The 20,529-nt window shown below is 37.7% G+C and overlaps 2 protein-coding genes across 2 annotated transcripts; both read left to right on the top strand.

Moving 5' to 3' along the window:
* The first annotated feature begins 7,681 nt into the window (after window positions 1–7,681).
* LOC133525213 (uncharacterized) lies at window positions 7,682–8,641 on the top strand. Its single transcript, XM_061861502.1, has one exon. It carries the CDS (start codon window positions 7,682–7,684, stop codon window positions 8,639–8,641), a length of 960 nt encoding a protein of 319 aa, XP_061717486.1.
* A 256-nt stretch (window positions 8,642–8,897) lies between these two features.
* On the top strand, window positions 8,898–17,043 carry LOC133525212 (uncharacterized). Its single transcript, XM_061861501.1, has 2 exons — window positions 8,898–10,564; window positions 16,965–17,043. The coding sequence occupies exons 1-2, from the start codon at window positions 8,898–8,900 to the stop codon at window positions 17,041–17,043; spliced, it is 1,746 nt and encodes a 581-aa protein (XP_061717485.1).
* The last annotated feature ends 3,486 nt before the right edge of the window (window positions 17,044–20,529 follow it).

Below are 20,529 nucleotides of genomic sequence, written 5' to 3'. Positions count from 1 at the left end.
CAAAGTTGTCGATATAACTCAGAAAATTGCCAAAGTGGCAGTGGCGGGCCACATTGCTTGCAGAAACGTTGGCCGATGGGGCAGATAGGTTCTCGACTGGCGAAACAGACTCGGGTCAGTATCAAGTTGAAAGAACTCGAGATTCGACTTCATTATAAGAGTCTCAAAAATCAAATCGTGCATAGGACTCGAGAGTTCTCGAGTCTCTACCCTCAAACCATTTCACATAATTAGGAACCATTTCATATAGAAAGGATTCTATACTTGGTTTTTAAGCATTAGAAAGAACCCCACACAAGTAAGTAATGCAGTTTTTATCAGGCTCTTCAATTATTAATAATATTGGAATGATCTAATGTAGCATGGTCAATACTTATAATTTACTTCAAAATTTTACCGAAAAAAGTGCCCGATTTAGAACCACAAGCTTACTTCTACGAATTTTTTTTGTAATACTAAAAAACGAAGTACAGTCATTCGATTTTGAACCGTAATTCTTATTGAAGAAATGCGTTTTTGTTTTCAGTATGATGGCAAGTGTGTTGCCGCTATGGACTTAAGGTACTTAACCCTTAAGTAGTAGGTTAACACCAACACTACTCTTCATCATCATGCATCATTATGCTTTTTTCTACTCAACTGTAATGGTTGAATTAAGATTTTGTATACCAAACTCAACTATAGGATTCATTTCGATACGCTGTAGTCAACTGTAAAAAAAAATTGACCAATCACGTGCCGCTGCACTCCATAGAAAAGACTAAACGGGCGCGGGGCAGGAGTCGCTCGTCTATGTCTACATTTTTGTCTACTGAGATAAAAATAAAATAAAATAAATAATTCAGCCTATATACGTCCCACTGCTGGGCACAGGCCTCCTCTTATGTGCGAGAGGGCTCGGGCTATAGTCCCCACGCTAGCCCGATGCGGATTGGGGACTTCACATACACCTTTGAATTTCTTCGCAGATGTATTGCAGGTTTCCTCACGATGTTTTCCTTCGCCGAAAAGCTAGTGGTAAATATCAAATGATAGTTCGTACATAAGTTCCGAAAAACTCATTGGTACGAGCCACTTACTACGAGCTACTGAGATAATTAATTAATTATTAATTAATTATTTAGGTTTTCATTTTTTATTAATTATAAGGGAAAAAAAGTATTTAGATCACTCGTAGAAAAAGTATTGTATATAATAGTGATATAATCAAGCTTTTCAATCTCGTACCTTACATAGGCAACTCAGTAAGCTTCGTTGCCTAAACACGGTACTCGACTGAACAGCTCTCTATTATAACACGATTGTATAAAATACTATTAAATGAATCCCGTAGTTAATTCCGCTTTGGCTATCTAATCCCAGGAATTGGCGCATAGCATTGGTATATAGATACTTTGTTTTGAAAATAGCCATCAAACTCGACGCGCAACCATCGGTGAAGAATGAACCAACAAAGCTCGCGCCGGAAGTAGCGGGATCAGCCCCCGGAAGCGGCGGCCATTGCCACGCAGATCCATTTCCGGTTTCGGACTCCCGGCCGAATTTACCACCCCGTTGAATTGTTTGAGGCTCTATTTGATTTAGGGGTAGTTTTAGGATGAATTGATTATTCTGTTTCTTTTTTTAGCTTTAGATAAACCTATTTGGATGTTCCATTGTTTTTGTTGAGGTATTTATTTGTATACCAGTACCTACTCGTAATGTTGCGTAATGCGGTGTAAAGAATATAAAACATATACTAGCCCCGATGCATATGTCTTCGTCTAGTCAGAGCGTTTTCTGTGGTTCTCTCATTGGTACAAAAATAAAGATTTATATAATAAAGAAGACTGATAAAAACTTTTTTCACGACAGCAGCTAGAACAAGGGTAATTTTCTACTTAAAAACAGTGAGCAAAATCGCATTTTGCTCACTGAGTGAGCGTTTTCTGTGGTTCTCTCATTGGTACAAAAATAAAGATTTATATAATAAAGAAGACTGATAAAAACTTTTTTCACGTCAGCAGCTAGAACAAGGGTAATTTTCTACTTAAAAACAGTGAGCAAAATCGCATTTTGCTCACTGAGTGAGACAAAATAACATTCAAGTGACTTTTATATTCGAATGTCATTAAACGTGCGGGGCCTAATACAAGTTAGAAGTATTTGGATTCTATTGTCTTTGTCCCTTTCACGTCATTAGCAAAAAGAAAGAGACAAAAAAGTGCCTACGTAATTCAACGGTATATTGACAGTTTATAATAGACCCCCGAAATAAGTCAGACCGCATCGTTCCAAAACACCCTACGAGTCTTCATTTGTAATAAATAAATTAATTAAATAAAAGTTAAAAATTTAATAAAAACACCATATTTTACGTATTTTTTATCAAACAATCAAAACAATGAATTTAAACAAATTTACGCAAATGTTACGCAGTAAATAATTCTACTGAACTACTTTTAACGATCTCTACTATAGTTGACAAATAGTAGTATCCCCAATTCGGACCGTATCTTACCAAGTTTTTTTTTACAAAAAAAGTTGTCGATTGAACTGTCAATTGATGTTCGTTAATTCATTAATTTCGTATTATTTTATTGAAATTTCTTTGTTTTTGTTTTAGTGCGGTAATTAAAGTTAATTGATAAAATACCTTCAGAAAACATGAGTGAAATAGAAGACGGATAAAAATTTTACAGGTTGTATTTTTTGATGGCTGAATAAAGTGAAAACTTTTATGTCAAAAAAATCTAAAAAATTCAAAATTTAATCTGTTTATTTCAATTTTTTGTTGAGGTACAGTCAGCACTCAGTTATAATCTCTATATTTGGAGATTGTGTTAACTAAGTTTAGCCTTAACTAAGTATATAATTAGTCCTGTTGGCAGTTAGTGTTTACATGTTATTATAATACTATTTGTAAAAAAATTAATTCAATTAATCAGTGCTTTCTTAAGTGTACTCTTTATTTTATCAGGATGTTTTTCTAAAGTTTCTACTACTTGTTTGGGTAAGCTGTTCAGGATATTAGGCAGGTATGTTGGCCAGAGCCTTTTCCCATATTCATTGTTACTTTTAGTTATTTTAAAGTATGGTTCATTGGTTAAGGTCCGGAGGTGGGATGGTCTCCTATACCTGTCCAGCTGCCCCAGCAAGTGTTTATATTCTAATATTACAGCAAGTTTTACTTTGTCATATACACTAGATATTCTACAGTATTTAAACAATTTGTGATAATTATTTTTATATTGAAGTTTTATTTTCAAGGGAACTATAGTTTTTAGTAATCTTATTTGAATATCATATATTTTTTGTAAGTATGTTTTATATGTTCTCCCATAGCGAGAGATACCATAGTTAATTACAGAGTCTGCAAGTGCCATGTACAATAGGCGTAGTACAGAGTATGGCATTTTATGTTTCAATATACTAAGGTTACTTAAAATTGCCCTGAGTTTGTTGCACACATGTGCAACATGTGGACCCCAGTTAAATTTGGTGTCTATTTTAAGGCCTAGGTAGGTATGTTGATCAACTACTTCTAGTTTTTCACAGTTACAATATTTTGGCCCTGTGTGCATACATACATGGTCATGGGCTACAATTCTAGGGGTATATGTGGTTTTGACATAGGGTGAGTGAATATACATTATCTTGGTTTTTTTATATAAAAAAACTGTATTTCATACAATTTTTAAATATGTATTTCATACAATTTTTTATTTTTTTTATTCTTTGACATTTGGAGAACCTTTACTCCTCCAAATCTTATTATTGTGTATTATTATTTTTCTCAGACCGTGGGGACCTTATACATCTCCAAACTTAATGTATTAACCGTGGAGACTATACGTCTCTGTCATATTGTATAATATACTTGACTTGGTACATACTAGTTATGTACAGAATGTAGCATTAGTTTATGAGACTGCTAGTTTAACAGTCCAGACGCGGTTTATTTATTTAGTATAAATTTTATTTTGACACTTGGAGAGACTTTACACCTCCAAATTTTATTAGTATTAGTACTCTGACATTGGGGACCTTTTACATCTCCAGATTTAATGTGTTTTTAACCATAGAGACTATACATCTCTATTGTATTGTATTAATTATTTATTTTAAGATTATTATAATGTAATGTTTACCCAGGTATTGGCTGTTGTATTTATAAATTTTGTTATGTATTTTTCATGTCACTATATGATGTTCCTATAAATGTTGTATTGACTTGTAAAAGAGCCCTTGAGGCCTACTTGCAGAATAAATTTTTGGATTTTGAATTTTTGAATTTTATAGTTTAAGGATAATCCTGCATCGTGTGTACTACACGAGATCAAAGTTATATACAACTCGTGTACTTTTGAGTCCCTTACTACGCTCAAGATTCTAAATTAGATTCTATCTCTCTATTATAGAATCATCTAGTAATAAAAAAAAAGTTTAATATTTGATTGCCTTCTTAATGCCAGTCCGCCATTTTCCGATTTTTTTTTCAAAATTTGCAAAAAAATTTTTTTTAAGAAAGCGAAACCTATAAACCTTGAATATGTTATGCTGAAGAGTTCGACATCAAAATCAAAGTGATTTGTTGAGATTTAGTTAGTGGAAAACGTTGTCTCCCGAAATCGAATTTCATAGAAAAGTACCGTTATTTCGCTAGGATCGCAAAGCTAATCTTCCCTCTTAAGAAGGTTAAATGGTCCAAAATATTATAAGTATTCTTCTTTAGTTGCTGCTGTGTTATTTCTGCAGTATTTTTATTCAATAATCTTGCGCCTAGTATTTTATCCTGAGCAATATTTTTTTGCAACAAATTGTATGACGCACCCTCGTGGACGTCAGCTGCCGCTCAGTTGGTGGGTTGAGAAATGGCAGCCACCGAAACACATATAACAAAATTAAGTCATCGCCTTCCGTTTAATACTTTGTCAGATTAAGTTTAGATGGTATTGTGAATTTAAAAAATCGTCAGCCGGTCGTATCGTATCCCGGTGGAAAGAATGTCAGCTGGTCGCATGAACCCGTATGAACATCAAATAAAGCTACACCGTATTATATATAAATGAACTAACATAGGGACCAATATACGACGCGAGAGATACAGACGACAAGTCGACAACTTATGCCTGGCCCTTTGTAGACCCTCATAACCTTCACGAGGATATTTAACCTTTACACAAACTGTCAACCTTCACACGTTTAACCTTCACAAATTAACGTTTACTCGGCGACACGCCCAATCATAATGTAAATCCTGTAACAGTGTTACTCCATTTATCTCGAGCTCTAATGATGTTTGAATGAGTTTCTTTAACTAGGGATGGGTAATCGGTATCAAATGTAAATGAGTTTCTGATTCACTCAATATGTGCCGGTTGGAAGAATCTCATTTAATCACACATGTACATCTACATTTTTTCTTAACTTGCAAGTAACACGTGTTTGACGTGCAGAATGCGACAGTCTGCGTATCTACGCGCGCGCATACGTCGGATGTAATGTACAAAATTGTATGTGAGTTGGTACAGCGCCTGAGCTACGCGCTCGGAATGCAATACGTAGGCACACGTTACTATGCGTCAAGGTGCAGTTGTGCTCCTGCAGTTGGGCTTGTTTACCATCAAAACCACGTTGAATCCAATACGACTGATGAAAAAACAATCCTCACAACTCTGAGAGAAGTTCCCCAAAAAAAATCACATTCAAATTTCACAGGTGTCGTAGTGGCGCTGGCGTATATTATAAATTACTTAATAAGCTACGAGTATATGATGGACATGGTCATCGTGGGTTTATGTGCGCTCAGCTGCAAAATTGCATGGCCACTTTAAGAACGAATTCCATACATATTACGTTGTGTGTCCATTTGCAGTTTACTATATGTTACACGTAATTACTTTTTAACATCGCTCGGTCGAAAGAGACGGACCTTTTATCCTGTACAGAACAGGAAAAGTTCCAACGTCATCGGCATGTCCCCACACTGACAACCTATTACCTACTTGCTAGTGGCGCCAACTGGTGGTGAGACAAAATAGAAATAATATTATTTTTGGTTTCAATAGATACCGAATTTATACCCAACACTAGACTAGGAGCGTTAAAACTGTTTTCTTGTTCGCAACAATAATTCGTTTTCCCTAATTTAAATTACGCTTTTAATTCGAAAAGTTTCGGTTAAAGAAGCTATTGTTTCGTCCTATGTTTAATTAATATCCAGATCGAGAGCCTACATTTGGCTTATCTTGATTTAATCCATATCTAATTCTGATTCAATATGAATGAGTTTATTTTTTAAATAAACTGGAATTATTTATGCCATCAAAAATATAACTTGAAACAAGTCTCGCAACTCAGTTCTTCTACCGTAACAAGTTGTGAGATCCATGTAATAGCAAGTCGGTTAATTTATTCAGTCCCTACATAAAAGAACTTCTCTCTTAAGTTATTACGTAATCAGCAAATCTAACAACATATTACTTGCACATTTTACGGACTAAAATTAACAGTCTGATACTATTCGCTTAGCACCTTTGCATACAAACTTCTATGCATGGGGGGGGGAGGTCACTTTTCTCTATAGCTGACATACAAAGCTACAAACCTATACAATTTCAATGTAAATCTTACACGTCACATTTTTGTTTGACAATTAACTCAAGGTATTCGGTACTCGAAACGTAATGAACGTCCCAAGTTACTTTCCAAATCTCTTGTCAAATGCCAACATTTACCTGCAATTTGAACTCAGTTTTAAAAGAATTAAGATCTAATTTTCAAAGTTACTGTATGGAATGAAGTTGTGTAAAAGTATTTACATATTCGATTTGATTAGGAGAGACGTGAGATTTAAATATTTATGAGTTTCTTCTAAACGTGACATTCTCTTTATATGCTTCATGATAACGAATATGTGTATGATGTATTTTTTTTAGCAACTGTATATTTATGTTTTTTTTTTACAAGCTTTTATTCAACTTGCCCTATTAGTATGCCCTATAAGTTTTTCAATAGACAAATATGAAACACATACCTTTACATATACTTTTTAAAACTATATTACCATAGATAATGATTGGCCGGAAAAAAAAATATCTTCACTTTGTATGGAATAAAAATGTTGTATAAAATATGCGTAAATCGTCCTTAGCCCACGCCGACTGTTAAATGTAGTATGTTTAGTTTTTATAGTTGCCCAATTTCACAGTAGATGTCGCTGATCTATCGGCTACTTCACGCTATTAAGATTTTTCTACAGCCCCTTATAAGGTAAATTTGGTTTCGGAATAAATGAGTATTAAGTTGTCAAGTGAAGTGTTTCATTACAAAAGGTAGGAAGTGCAGTGCAGTGTAGGGAGTGAACATTGGTCCTTCGGAACCTAGGATAATCGTGAGTACAGTGACAGTGGAAATGTGAAGTGTCAAAGACTTAGTTAATTTTCGCGGTAACACACACTTAGAATATTTCGTGTGAAAAAAGACAGTGCAATTTCGAGTGAATTTAGGACTTAGAAAAAAACCGTTGAAAAAACACTTAGAATAATTTGTTAAAATTTTGGACTTAGTCGATTTTGTGAATTCTTGGACTTAGCGTAATTTCGGTTAAAAAACACTTTGAAAAATTGTGTTCAAAAATAAACTTAGAATCAAATAGACTTTGAAATCTGTCATTCAACTTAGCAAATTTTAAACAATAATGGCTAACATAGCATCACAAGAAGAACTTTTTAGTCAGATTAAAAGACTTCACACTAATCACAAGAAAACTTCGTCAACGCGTTATACAGCAAGTTACTTGAAAATACGGATAGAGTCGCTTGAAGAATACTGGAATCAATTCCTTGCTGAACACCGAGAAATTCTTAAGTCTTCAGTAAGCGTTGAAGAGAAAAAGGAACTGAAAGCACTCTATAATGATGTTGAAGATTTCTATATGGAGTTCAAGACTAGTTTATTGGAACTGACGGAATCTGTCACAATACAAGAAGGTGCCTCACCTCCAGTGCCTCATGCATCTCAACCTCAAGTTGTCACAAAGAGTAAACTCCCACCGATAAACCTCCCTTCATTTTCCGGTGATTACCAAGAATGGATGCACTTCAAGGATTTGTTTATCTCTATGGTACACAATGAGCCAGGTCTGAGTGACATACACAAGCATCATTATTTGAGGTCAAGCTTGAAGGGTGAAGCAGAACAAGTAGTCCGTCATTTCGAACTCACAGCCGCAAATTATGGGAAGGCTTGGAACGCCTTAGTCTGTCGCTACAGCAATGATAGAGTGATAGCTAATACCATACTGAATCGCCTGCTCAATCAGAAGAAACTCACGTACGAATGCTCTAAAGGCCTCAAGGATCTTCTTGATACTACAAACCAGTGTCTCAGTAGTCTAGCAAATTTGAAGATTGACACAACTACTTGGGATTCGATAATCGTGCATATTGTGGTATCCAAGTTAGATAGTGAAACTCACAAAGCTTGGGAGCAATCGCTTGGTTCATCTATAGAGTTACCCACGTATAAGAAGCTCACATCATACTTAGAGGGACGATTCAGAGCGATGGAAATGGTACAAGCGACACAGAAGAAAGATAAGAAAGAGACCACATTTCAACTACCAGCTACTGCACCTAAAATAAAGAATGTGAAATAAAGAATCTTTCACCGCTGAAGTTGATACGGAATGCACATATTGTAAGAAAAGTCACTACATCTGCCACTGCACGGAATTTGCACAACTCGGCATAGATCAACGCAAAGAATTTGTAAGAAACAACAACTTATGCTTCAATTGCCTTGTCAAAGGACATTCCATACGGAATTGTAGACAAGCCACAACATGTAGAACCTGTAATCGCAAACACCATACGCTTTTACACCACCAGAGTATAACTGCGAATACAGTCACTATGGAGAAACCCACAGAACCTGATGACACACAAACCAAGCAACTCACAAGTCTGAAGGTCTCACAAAGAGGAAAACAAGTGATATTAGCCACAGCACAGATATGCTTGAAAGATAGCAGTGGTTCTCTCGTACAACTCAGAGCCCTTATTGACCAAGGCTCACAAGGAACCTTCATTACGGAGTCTGCAGTGCAACTACTGCGACTGAAGAAGACTTTGCAGCCAGCTAATATCACAGGTCTCGAAGATCAAGCGTCATTGCCACGACACGTCGTTAACTTAGATATTTACTCACCGATAGACACTCACTATATAATGCAAGTTAACGCTCACGTACTCTCGAAGATAAATGGTTGGTTACTCTCAAAGGAGTTTGACATCTCACAATGGTCTGCCCTGTCCCAATTGCAACTAGCGGATCCTCACATGCAATCGCCGGGACCTATTGATGTTCTACTGGGCGCCGAGGTCTATGCATTTATTTTGCTAGACGGACTTCACAAATATAATGATGACAAGCTTATAGCACAAAACTCGAAACTCGGATGGTTTGTCTCTGGAGCGTCTAAATCACGAAGTGATCTGCCACCTCACAATATTGTAGCTCACCACGCACTCATCGAGGTAGATCAACTCCTACGCAAATTCTGGGAGACTGAAGAGTACAAGCCACATGAGAAACCGGTAACACATCTTGAAAAACAATGTGAAGAGCACTATAAAGAAACCCACTATAGACAAGATGATGGACGATATGTCGTACGATTACCTTTTAAAGATGATCACGAAAATAACTTAGGCGACTCTCGACAGATCGCATTACAGAGACTAATGCACATGGAGAAAAGATTCGCAAACAAGCCTAAATTTCAGAAGGATTATGCGGACTTCATCGATCAATATCAGAAGCTGAATCATCTAGAAGATGTAGACCCACAACATAAGCCAACTCACAAAGTCTATCATCTCCCCCACCACGCTGTGATAAGAGAATCCAGCAGCACAACAAAGCTTCGCGTGGTCTTTGATGGAACTGCACAGCCGTCAAATGGCTCATCTCTGAACGACGAGTTACTTATTGGACCATCACTATTACAAGACTTGCGAGATCTCATTGTTCGTTGGCGTACTCACAAGATTTGTCTGCTTGCTGACGTAAAGCAAATGTATCGCCAGATACTCGTCGCTAAAGAAGATGTTGACTATCAGCGCATACTGTGGCGCTCATCTCCACAAGATGAAATCGTCGAGAAACGTTTGTTAACTGTGACATATGGTACGTCATGTGCTCCGTTCCTCGCTATTCGCACTTTGAAGCAGCTTGCACAAGACGAAAAAGAGCAATTCCCAGACTTAGTTGAAATTATAAGTAATGACTTTTATATGGATGACTTACTCACTGGTGCGAATGACGTGGAACAAGCAACTAAGTTACAGAGTCGTATCACACAAGCTATGGCAAAAGGAAATTTTGAAATGCACAAATGGGCATCCAACAGTCCTGACGTGTTGAAAAATATTCCTAGTTCGGAAAAAACTAATCAACCAAGTGTCGAGATTAAGCTTGATGATACCATCAAAGCGTTAGGTATCAAATGGAACTCACATCACGATGTCTTCGAACTTAAGGTAGATTTTTCGGAACCCACAGAACGCTTCACCAAAACGTCAGTACTGTCGGACATAGCTAAATCATATGACCCTTTAGGTTTTTTAGGGTCTGTGATTATCACTGCAAAAATGTTTTTGCAAAAACTTTGGTTGAGTGGTATTGGTTGGACAGATGAACTTCCTCTCGAACTTGCTACAGAGTGGTCAAGCTACAGGGACCAGCTCTGTCACATGCCAATCTTGTATTTAGATCGTTGGGTTCACACACAATTTGACGGCAAGGAAAGAGTGGAAATTCACGGGTTCAGTGATGCCTCTTGTTTAGCTTACGCTGCTGTTGTTTACTTACGAGTTATCACGCCCCACGGAATTCACGTGTCACTTGTCATTGCTAAAACAAAAGTGGCACCAGTAAAACAAGTCTCCGTCCCACGATTGGAACTGTGTGGCGCGGTATTGCTCTCGAAGTTACTCAAAGATGTTCAGCACAGTCTTCGTTTGCCCGAAGAATCTGTATTTGCGTGGACTGATTCAATGATTGTCTTAGCGTGGCTTCGAAGAAACCCTAGCACTTGGAAAACGTACGTAGCTAATAGAGTCACTGAGATTGTTAATAATGTAAGTAGTGGCCGGTGGCACCACATAAAATCGGCAGAAAACCCTGCAGACGTTGCGTCGCGTGGCATTCGTCCCGATCTGTTTAAAGACTGCGAGTTGTGGTGGCGCGGACCAACTGTACTTCACCAAAAGAATGATTTTGATAACTGTCGCTCACTTTCTCTCGACATACCAACAACACAACTAGAAGCCAAAGAAAATTCGAAAGGAAATGGTAGTAAGATAGTAGCACTTCAAGCTGGTGTATCGAATGAGAGTGATGATCGACTTACATATTTGGCTAGATACTCTACTCTGACAAAATTGATTCGCGTTACAGCATACTTACTGCGATTTGTAAAGCTGTGTAAAGCACACATTGATGTAAAAATGAATCAGATAGTTCCTGAGACTTTACCTCAGCATCTTACAGTTACCGAATTGAGATATGCCACAAAAGTTTGCATTCGACTCTCTCAGGAGTTTTGGTTTCAGGAAGAGTTACGAATGCTGAGAAAAGGCCAAAGGCTTCCGAAATCTGATGTTTTGACCCCACTTGCCCCGTTTATAGACGAAAATGGCATTATTCGAGTTACTGGTCGTATACGTAATGCAAATGTTAATTTTGATACAAAGTCACCTGTCGTTCTAACCTCGAAATGTCACTTAGCTGTTTTGATTGTGAATGATGCTCATATTCATTGTTTGCACGGAGGTCCTCAACTGACTCTGAATGGAATTCGTTGCAAATACTGGATAATCGGTGCTAAAAATTTAGTTAGGAAAGTTGTTCATAAATGCATCCCTTGTTTCAAACAGTCTGCAACACCGATCAATCAATTGATGGGTCAGTTACCTGCGTGTCGTGTAATGCCAGATAAGCCCTTCCGTAAAAGTGGAGTGGATTTTGCTGGTCCAGTCCAGTTAAAATTGTACCCAGGTAGATGTCAACGTACATGTAAAGCCTACATTGCTTTGTTTGTTTGCACCGTGACCAAGGCCATTCATTTAGAACTTGTGAGTGACTTGTCCACGGCTGCTTTTATTGCCGCCTTTCGTCGTTTCACTTCTAGACGCGGTCATTGTAGTGATCTGTGGAGCGACTGTGGTACCAACTTCATCGGAGCGTCTAAAGAGCTTGACACCATGTTTAGGAATAGGAACTCAGAAGTAGTTGGAGAAATATCTGAGATTTTGGCAAATGACCAAACTACATGGCACTTTATTCCTCCTGGCTCACCACATTTTGGTGGACTCTGGGAAGCCGGCGTGAAGTCGATCAAGTCTCACCTTAAGCGTGTAATCGGACAAACTCTTCTCACGTTCGAAGAGTATTCTACACTGTTGACTCAAGTGGAGTCTTGTGTAAATTCTCGGCCACTAACTCCCATCAGTAATTCTATTGATGATGCTTCTCCAATTACACCGGGACATTTTCTTATAGGCGAAGCTCCTATCACTGTTCCGGAAGAAAGTCTCGCCACTGTGCCAGTATCCCGTTTGGATCGGTGGCAATTGCTCCAAAGGATGTTGCAATCGCTTTGGACTCGTTGGAGTTCTGAGTATTTAACAACACTACAAAACCGGTATAAATGGACCGTTACTAATCCTGATCCTGATATTGGAACAGTAGTTTTGGTCAAGGATGAAAGACTCCCTCCCGGAAAGTGGTTGTTAGGTCGTATAATAGATAAGCATCCTGGTAGAGATGGTTTAACACGAGTGGTTACGTTGAAATTAAAGAATGGTACTTTTCGAAGACCCATTGCTAAAATTTGCCCTCTACCTCTGGATTCTTAACTATCTGTTAAGAAGTTTAATGTGTTTTAGTTTTGAAGAATAGCTCTATTTGAGTTTCACTATGTAATTTAACCTTATTATTATTGATTCATGTTTTCACGTGCTGTTTACTTCACTATTCTTGGTTTGTTTTATTTACATGGATCTTTATGAAGGACAAGTCGTCCTTGGGGGCCGATAATGTTAAATGTAGTATGTTTAGTTTTTATAGTTGCCCAATTTCACAGTAGATGTCGCTGATCTATCGGCTACTTCACGCTATTAAGATTTTTCTACAGCCCCTTATAAGGTAAATTTGGTTTCGGAATAAATGAGTATTAAGTTGTCAAGTGAAGTGTTTCATTACAAAAGGTAGGAAGTGCAGTGCAGTGTAGGGAGTGAACACCGACGTTTTCAAAGTTTTGATCTATTTTTTAATAAGTAAATTTAAAAATAAATAATATTTTCCGGCCAAACATTGTCTCTAGAAATATGTGCGATAGGCCACCTCATTGTTTCATATTTGTCTCTTGCAAAACTTATCTAGTGACCTACGTATGTTGGTTTGTTAGTTAGTGTGGGTCCTTGGAAGCTAAATTTGACCCATTTTCCGATTGAGATCAGTATAGCTCGATGGTACCATTAATATTGTACCATCTCATGTAACCTAATGATGGAGACAGGAGGTGGCTTTAGGTACGCCGCGATGAAACAATGTAACCTAATTGTGTGTTGCCTACCATACAAAATTAAAGCTATGAAGTTTGAATTTACAGTGTGTTTCGGATATAACGACGAAGAAGGGACCCCCGTATATGTCAAAAAATTTACTCCGAAACATACTCACGTTTCGAACGAGTGTTCAAGCTTTATCCCTACCTAGCTAATAACTACCTATAAACAAAAGGTTACCACAGTTGCTAACCATCTGTGGATGTTAGCAAAAGAAAGTAAAGCTCTTTGTCCTTTGACGACTGACTCCGGTCGCAATATCGAATGGGATTTCTAAGAATTTGTTACAAATGGTCCATTAACGCATTTACTGCCAACGTTTTGTAGCGCTATACGCGTAGCCGATTCTAGCGCTTTCCCGCTTTGTAGAGAAAAGCGACTACGAACAAAGCGCCCGCTGAGTGGGTTCCCAGCATTCAGTGTGTAAAAAAACCATCGGCGCGTCGCTACATCCGAAGTCGCTATACTCGCTATATGCTTAAAGTATGCTTTAAATTAACGGGTCTTCGTTTTTACGTCGCTATATCCGATTGGTCGCTATCGCTACAAGTTACAACGAAGGTCGTAATGAATGTAATTCACTGGAGTTGTATTTATTGGGTTGCTACGTTTTAAAACGAAGGTTGACTACGTCGAAACTGAGTGTACATTGTATCAAAATCAAGTTCAATCAAGCTTCTTATCTCCAGAGTAATTTATTCAAGGTACGCTGACTCAGGAGCTATTCCTAAACAAATCAAATGGGGCTTGCTACGCCCGGTTTTTCCGAAGGCCTACAGGGTAATTTTGTTAGTCAGCTCTCGGGGATGATTCTATAGTCGAAATGTGAAAGAAATGGCTGAGTCATAGGCATTGCTGACTCAGTCTTGGGTTTAGAGTATTTTTTGAACAATTTGGGGTTGTTAGTCATGATTTAGAAAGTTAAAGTCTGCCTGTACGGTGTCAAAGATCATGCAAAGAGAAATACAGAGTTATTAATAATATAGAATCCCACCAAAAACATTTTATGCAAAATGTTGCCCAGACGAAACCTTAAGGCTCGTATTGTCAAAAATTGTCAGATCTCATGTAGAGCTAAGCTTTTAACTCTACAAGCCCAAACTTCACAAAATCTACATCGTAGTCAAAATATGTGGCTTGGCCGTTACGACCATCACATGGACGTTTGCACTTCGTTTGGCTAGTCTTGGAAGGGGCACTGCCGTGCCCCCAGATACGCCTCCACGCCACGGATATTGACAGATTTTTATGACAAAGTTCCTTTCAGACGATAAATCGTAAAGTTGTTAAGGGAGATGTTTTATAATGCCGCGTAAACGTCAGCTGTTGCTCCGTTGGTGGATTGAGGACCAGTTGATCCACCAATAGAGCAGAAATACCAGGGAAGCGTTATACCCCTATTCATAATACTGTACAAGCGTCTTTTAGTTAATTTATATTTATTTTTTATACTACGTCAGTGGCAAACAAGCATACGGCCCACCTGATGGTATGCAGTCTCCGTAGCCTATGTACGCCAGCAACTCCAAAGGAGTTACATGCGCGTTGCTGATCCTAACACTCTCTTACTGGCAGGAACACAACACTGAGTATCCCAAATACATGACAGCTATTTTTATCATGCTTACAAAAGTTTTCGTTTTTCCTAGTAAACTAGGATATTTCCTCATTTCCTGCTAACAAGATAGATGTATCTAAAAAAGTGAACGTTTCAGCAACTAATTTTCGCGTCCAATTTAGCCATAGACGCGACAGCCGGTGACTCAGCGGGTTTCCCACGGCTCCCGCGTGCTAACGGAGGGGGTACAGTAGGGGAAAATAATACAGGGTGCTTTCACCTCTTAGTCATACTTTACCAGAAGAATCGACAGCTTTTAGTACAAGCTGGCCCAAAAATATGAAAACAAAACATTTAGGAACATTTTTCTTACACGTACGTTACAAAAGTTATTAAAAATAAATAATGGATAGAATCAGGCGTTACTTTGCGGAAATCCATATTAATTAAAACAAAAAAATAATACTTTGCTTATCCGCGAAAAGATAACGTACTAGTCAATCAGTTTACAGCTTACCCGTTATACTTACTTGCGTATTTTTACATGCAATTAATGTTCCCACCCTCCCACCGCAAAAATAAATACGCAAATAAATATAACAACCCACCAACGAAAATACAAAACTCTTTAAGTTTTTTTGTTTACAGCCTTTTCGTAGTTACATGGAATCCGAAAACTTGATAGTGATAGTTACAGTATTTTAAATCCTTTTTAAGGTTCCGTACTCAACGGGTAAAAACGGGACCCCATTACTAAGACTCCGCTGTCTATCTGTCAGCAGGCTGTATCTCATGATCCGTGATAGCTATATGTAAATATCCAATATGCGAATTGTGGTAGTAATACCTCAATATATAACGCTAATTTAACGATAATTTTGATATCGGAATGCAAGTTAAAATTGGCCCCAGCTTCGTTCATTCTTGTAAATTGGAAGAAGGAAAGAAATTACATTTATTCCATAAAAAACGTACACAGGACAAGAAGATGAAAGAAATAAGATAATGATAAGAACAAAAATACAACAGATAAAATAAATATTATAGCACATTATTACACAAATTGACTAAGTCCCACAGTAAGCTCAATAAGGCTTGTGTTGAGGGTACTTAGACAACGATAATATATATATAATATATAAATGTTTATAAATACTTAAATACATAGAAAACACCCATGACTCCGGAACAAATATCCATGCTCATCACACGAATACATGCCCTTACCAGGATTTGAACCCGGGACCATCAGCTTCGTAGGCAGGGTCACTACCCACTAGGCCAAACCGGTCGTCGAAAATTATGTACACATTTAAAACAAAAAAGTAGACACTTGGGTAATAACGGTAAGGTTCCTTCTTGTAAAGTGTCAAAGAAGGCGTTTTTATTTTTTGTTTTTTATATTCAATATGAATTTGCCATGTTGTCTATGGTTAGTACTATAATTTGAACCCATTCACACGTATAAAAGTGTTAAAGGATTTGAACTGAATTGTATGGAATTATGAAACTAGGCAAGCTTAAGAACCGGGCCTTCTTTGGTGCAGGTACATTAGTCGTAGTGTGTCGCCGCCCTCACCGACACACGCCCTCCTCGCAGGGAATTACGTCACTCATGGCTGACATTATTATACCGGGGCTTCACTCATCAAACATTCAAGCGGCATTTTATTATTAGCCTTCATCATGACAGAGATAAAGGGATAAAAAGAGCGATTTTCATATACCATTATACCTACTTGCACAATAGGTATTTTTAAAGATTTTTCTGATCGTTCTATATCCTATAGGTATGTTCAACCTCAAGACAACAAGACACAAGACAAGTCACACGACCTCTTTGCAAGGAATTACATCACTCATGGCTGATATTATTATACCGGGGCTACTCATCAAACATTCAAGCAGCGTTTTATTAATAGCCTTCATTGTGGCAGAGATAAAGGGATAAAAAAGAGAGATTTTCATATAAATATATATACATATATGTCTACATACAAAATAGGTATTTTTCAATCTTTATTTGGTCGTTACACGTCTAGAGACAGGTCGAGAGGTATGATAAACTTTTTGTAAGTTGGAGGTGTCTCCAACTTCACATTTTGAATATAATTCATTTTTCTCGTTCGCAGACATACGTACAAGAGTTGGAATGGGACGCACTGATATCGGTGGGTACTTATATGAAGATTACTTAATATAAATGTATATGCAAATACAAGTAGACGGTATTAATAATATTTTCATATCTCTCAGTAGGTATTGCACATATCCACAGCTTAAATGAAAGCAGCGAGACTGTAACAGAATAACGCCGTAATTTCCTGACACACGCAAAGCGCGACCGCGTCCGAGGTTTGCGCCTGACAAATTGCAGGGACAGGCGGAACCGCAGGCCTGGCACAGTTACAGCATACATCAGTGAAGGATGTCCACTTTGAAAATTAATCAGTGTATAGCATTCGGTTTTAAAAACTTAGCACTTTCTTTCAGCATCTTACAAAACCTTTTATTTTAAACCCTAAAACTCCCCAAATATGTAAATTCGCTGAAGCAAAAATTTAAATAAAAAGTTATACAAAGAGGACTAACTCCATAAAAGTTGACATAAAACACCTATTATTAAAAAGCGGCCAAGTGCGAGTCGGACTCGCCCATGAAGGGTTCCGTACCATTTATGACGTATTAAAAAAAACTACTTACTAGATCTGGTTCAAACCAATTTTCGGTGGAAGTTTGCATGGTAATGTATACCATATATTTTTTTTAGATTTTTCATTCTGTTATTTTAGAAGTTACAGGGGGGGGGGGGGACACTTTTTACCACTTTGGAAGTGTCTCTCGCGCAAACTATTCAGTTTAGAAAAAAATGATATTAGAAACCTCAATATCATTTTTAAAGACCTATATAGATACCCCACACGTATGGGTTTGATGAAAAAAGATTTTTTGAGTTTCAGTTCTAAGTATGGGGAACCCCCAAAATTTATTGTTTTTTTTCTATTTTTGTGTAAACATCATAATGCGGTTCATAGAATACATCTACTTACCAAGTTTGAACAGTATAGCTTTTATAGTTTCGGAAAAAAGTGGCTGTGACAGAATCGGACAGACAGACGGACATGACGAATCTATAAGGGTTCCGTTTTTTGCCATTTGGCTACGGAACCCTAAAAATGAAATAGCTAAGAAAATACACTTCGAATGAAACAGTGGATGCGGTAATTTTTAAGGAAAATTATGTGGTATTTGATTTAAAGTACTATCAGTTATTAATAAGAGGTTATTTTGATTAAAACCGTCTCATGAATCAAAGTATAAATATACGTTGCTACCAAACGACCAAGTATGTACAATGGACTGATTTTCCTATACGTGATAGATCCTTGGTACATAATTATACATGGTGAGTGGGTGGATTTAATAAAATATTTTCTTCTATAAACATTTCACAGTTCTCTACGAGATGACAGCTGCCGTCTACATATTTATAGTTGATTAGTTTTCTGCTTGCGCGTATCCGTCCTTAGTGTTCTTTCTTCATATTATATGTCTGTAACTGTTTCAACCCGCACGTTTCACTCACACGTCATAGCAAAGCCTTCATTGTTGCACTGTATTTACTCACGGTAGCACTGCCGTGTACAAAATTGAACACTGTTCTGGCCTGCAGGAAATTAAAGGCACGAAGCTTAGAGAGATATTGCACTCGGGGACCAAGATCCAATTAAATAAAACTGTACCTAGAGGCTAATTCCGATTGAATAACTTGTTACGGTGTTGATCTTATTTTTATACGACTTTGAAGATCGCTAACGATGATTGGTCCATGCGAAAAGAAGTGAAAGTCGCGTGAGGCACGTAAACTCGGACGCCACGTCACCGAAATGTCAAAACTGAAATTGAACTTTTTGCATATGCACGTAGATTTATGTAGATCTGTGGTCTGTAACGGATTTCTCCGTCTTCGGAGTTGGAGGTACGGTGCTGATATATTCCTCATTGGAGTCAAAAATGTTAAGCACCAAGATGAATATCAAGGTCGTATCAAACCATTACAAGTTGTTAAATCTGAATCAAGCTCCTTGACAGTGATGTTTTTGTAGAATTTACTTTACAATCTTACACCCATTCAATAAAAAACAACGAAGCTTTTGTGGCGCCCTCTGTCACTGTCGACGTCGTGCCACAATGTTCTAGCAGATGGCGTTAACAACCTAGACCGCAATTTGGTAGTAAACCTACATCACGCTTACGGAGTTCTAAATGTCAGTTGCTATATAGGGACCGTGCGCATTGGAGGGTCTGCCATCTTGTGGCCTGAATCGGAACCATAAACATGTATATTTACACGTCACGTGTTTTCTTGTGCATAGTAGGTTCTGCCATCTTGTGGGCTACATCGGAACAATAAACATCACAATTACGCCTCGCGCCAAAAATCTGACGGTTCCTGTGCTGCCTCCTACAGTTTATTCAATAAATTAAAAAAAAAAAAAAAAACCAACTATATCCCGAAAATCTTTTCTATATAAGCTAATAGACATTATACGATGCCAATTTTCCAGACATTAAGTAATCAGTACCCCTAGTGTAAATATTTTCGACAGCGAAACGTGACGTACGCGTTTGCGTTAAGTGTCATTTTGTATGAGATTTTTGACTTTCCAAAACGTCCCGCTTGGCGCGCTGTTCAAAAACCCATACAAAATGAGACTTAACGCAAACGCGTTCGTCACGTTATGATGTCGATAAAATTTACACTAGGGGTACTGAACCAAAAAACTCATAACTAATATACTTACTTAACTTAGTTTTACGTCATTTTGCTTCTGTCACAAGCATTTACCAAGCCAAAGAAAAATATCGTTTGTTATAAACAAATCTTGTATCTAATCTAATTAGTATTTGTTCACTGACTCGTTTATGGTTCTGTACCCCTAGTGTAAATAAATTCGATTTTGAAACGTGACGTACGCGTTTGCGTTTAGTCTCATTTTGTATTGGATTTAGAAAGAGCGCGCCAAGCGGGACGTTTTGGAAACTCGAAATCCTATACAAAATGAGACTTAACGCAAACACGTTCGTCACGTTATGATGTCGATAAAATTTACACTAGGGGTACTGTTATGTTGCTTTGCCACTGTTTTTAGGTGTCACTAGTCAGGTTGTCGGGGTTTCCGACAAAGGCCTCCTCTAAAGCTTTCCAGTCTTCTCTGTTCCGAGCGGTTCTTATCCACTTTGGTGGGAAATCATCCTCCCATCTCATTTTCGGGTTTCCCTGACCTCTCTTGCTGTATATAGGGAACCAATATAACAATATATTTTGTGACATGTCACCTGCCCGCTTCCATT

This window comes from Cydia pomonella, chromosome 14 (assembly GCF_033807575.1).
Source record: "Cydia pomonella isolate Wapato2018A chromosome 14, ilCydPomo1, whole genome shotgun sequence".
Taxonomy (NCBI): Eukaryota; Metazoa; Arthropoda; class Insecta; order Lepidoptera; family Tortricidae; genus Cydia; species Cydia pomonella.
Note: the sequence above shows the minus strand (reverse complement) of the source record. Positions and strands in the feature narration are given on the sequence as shown.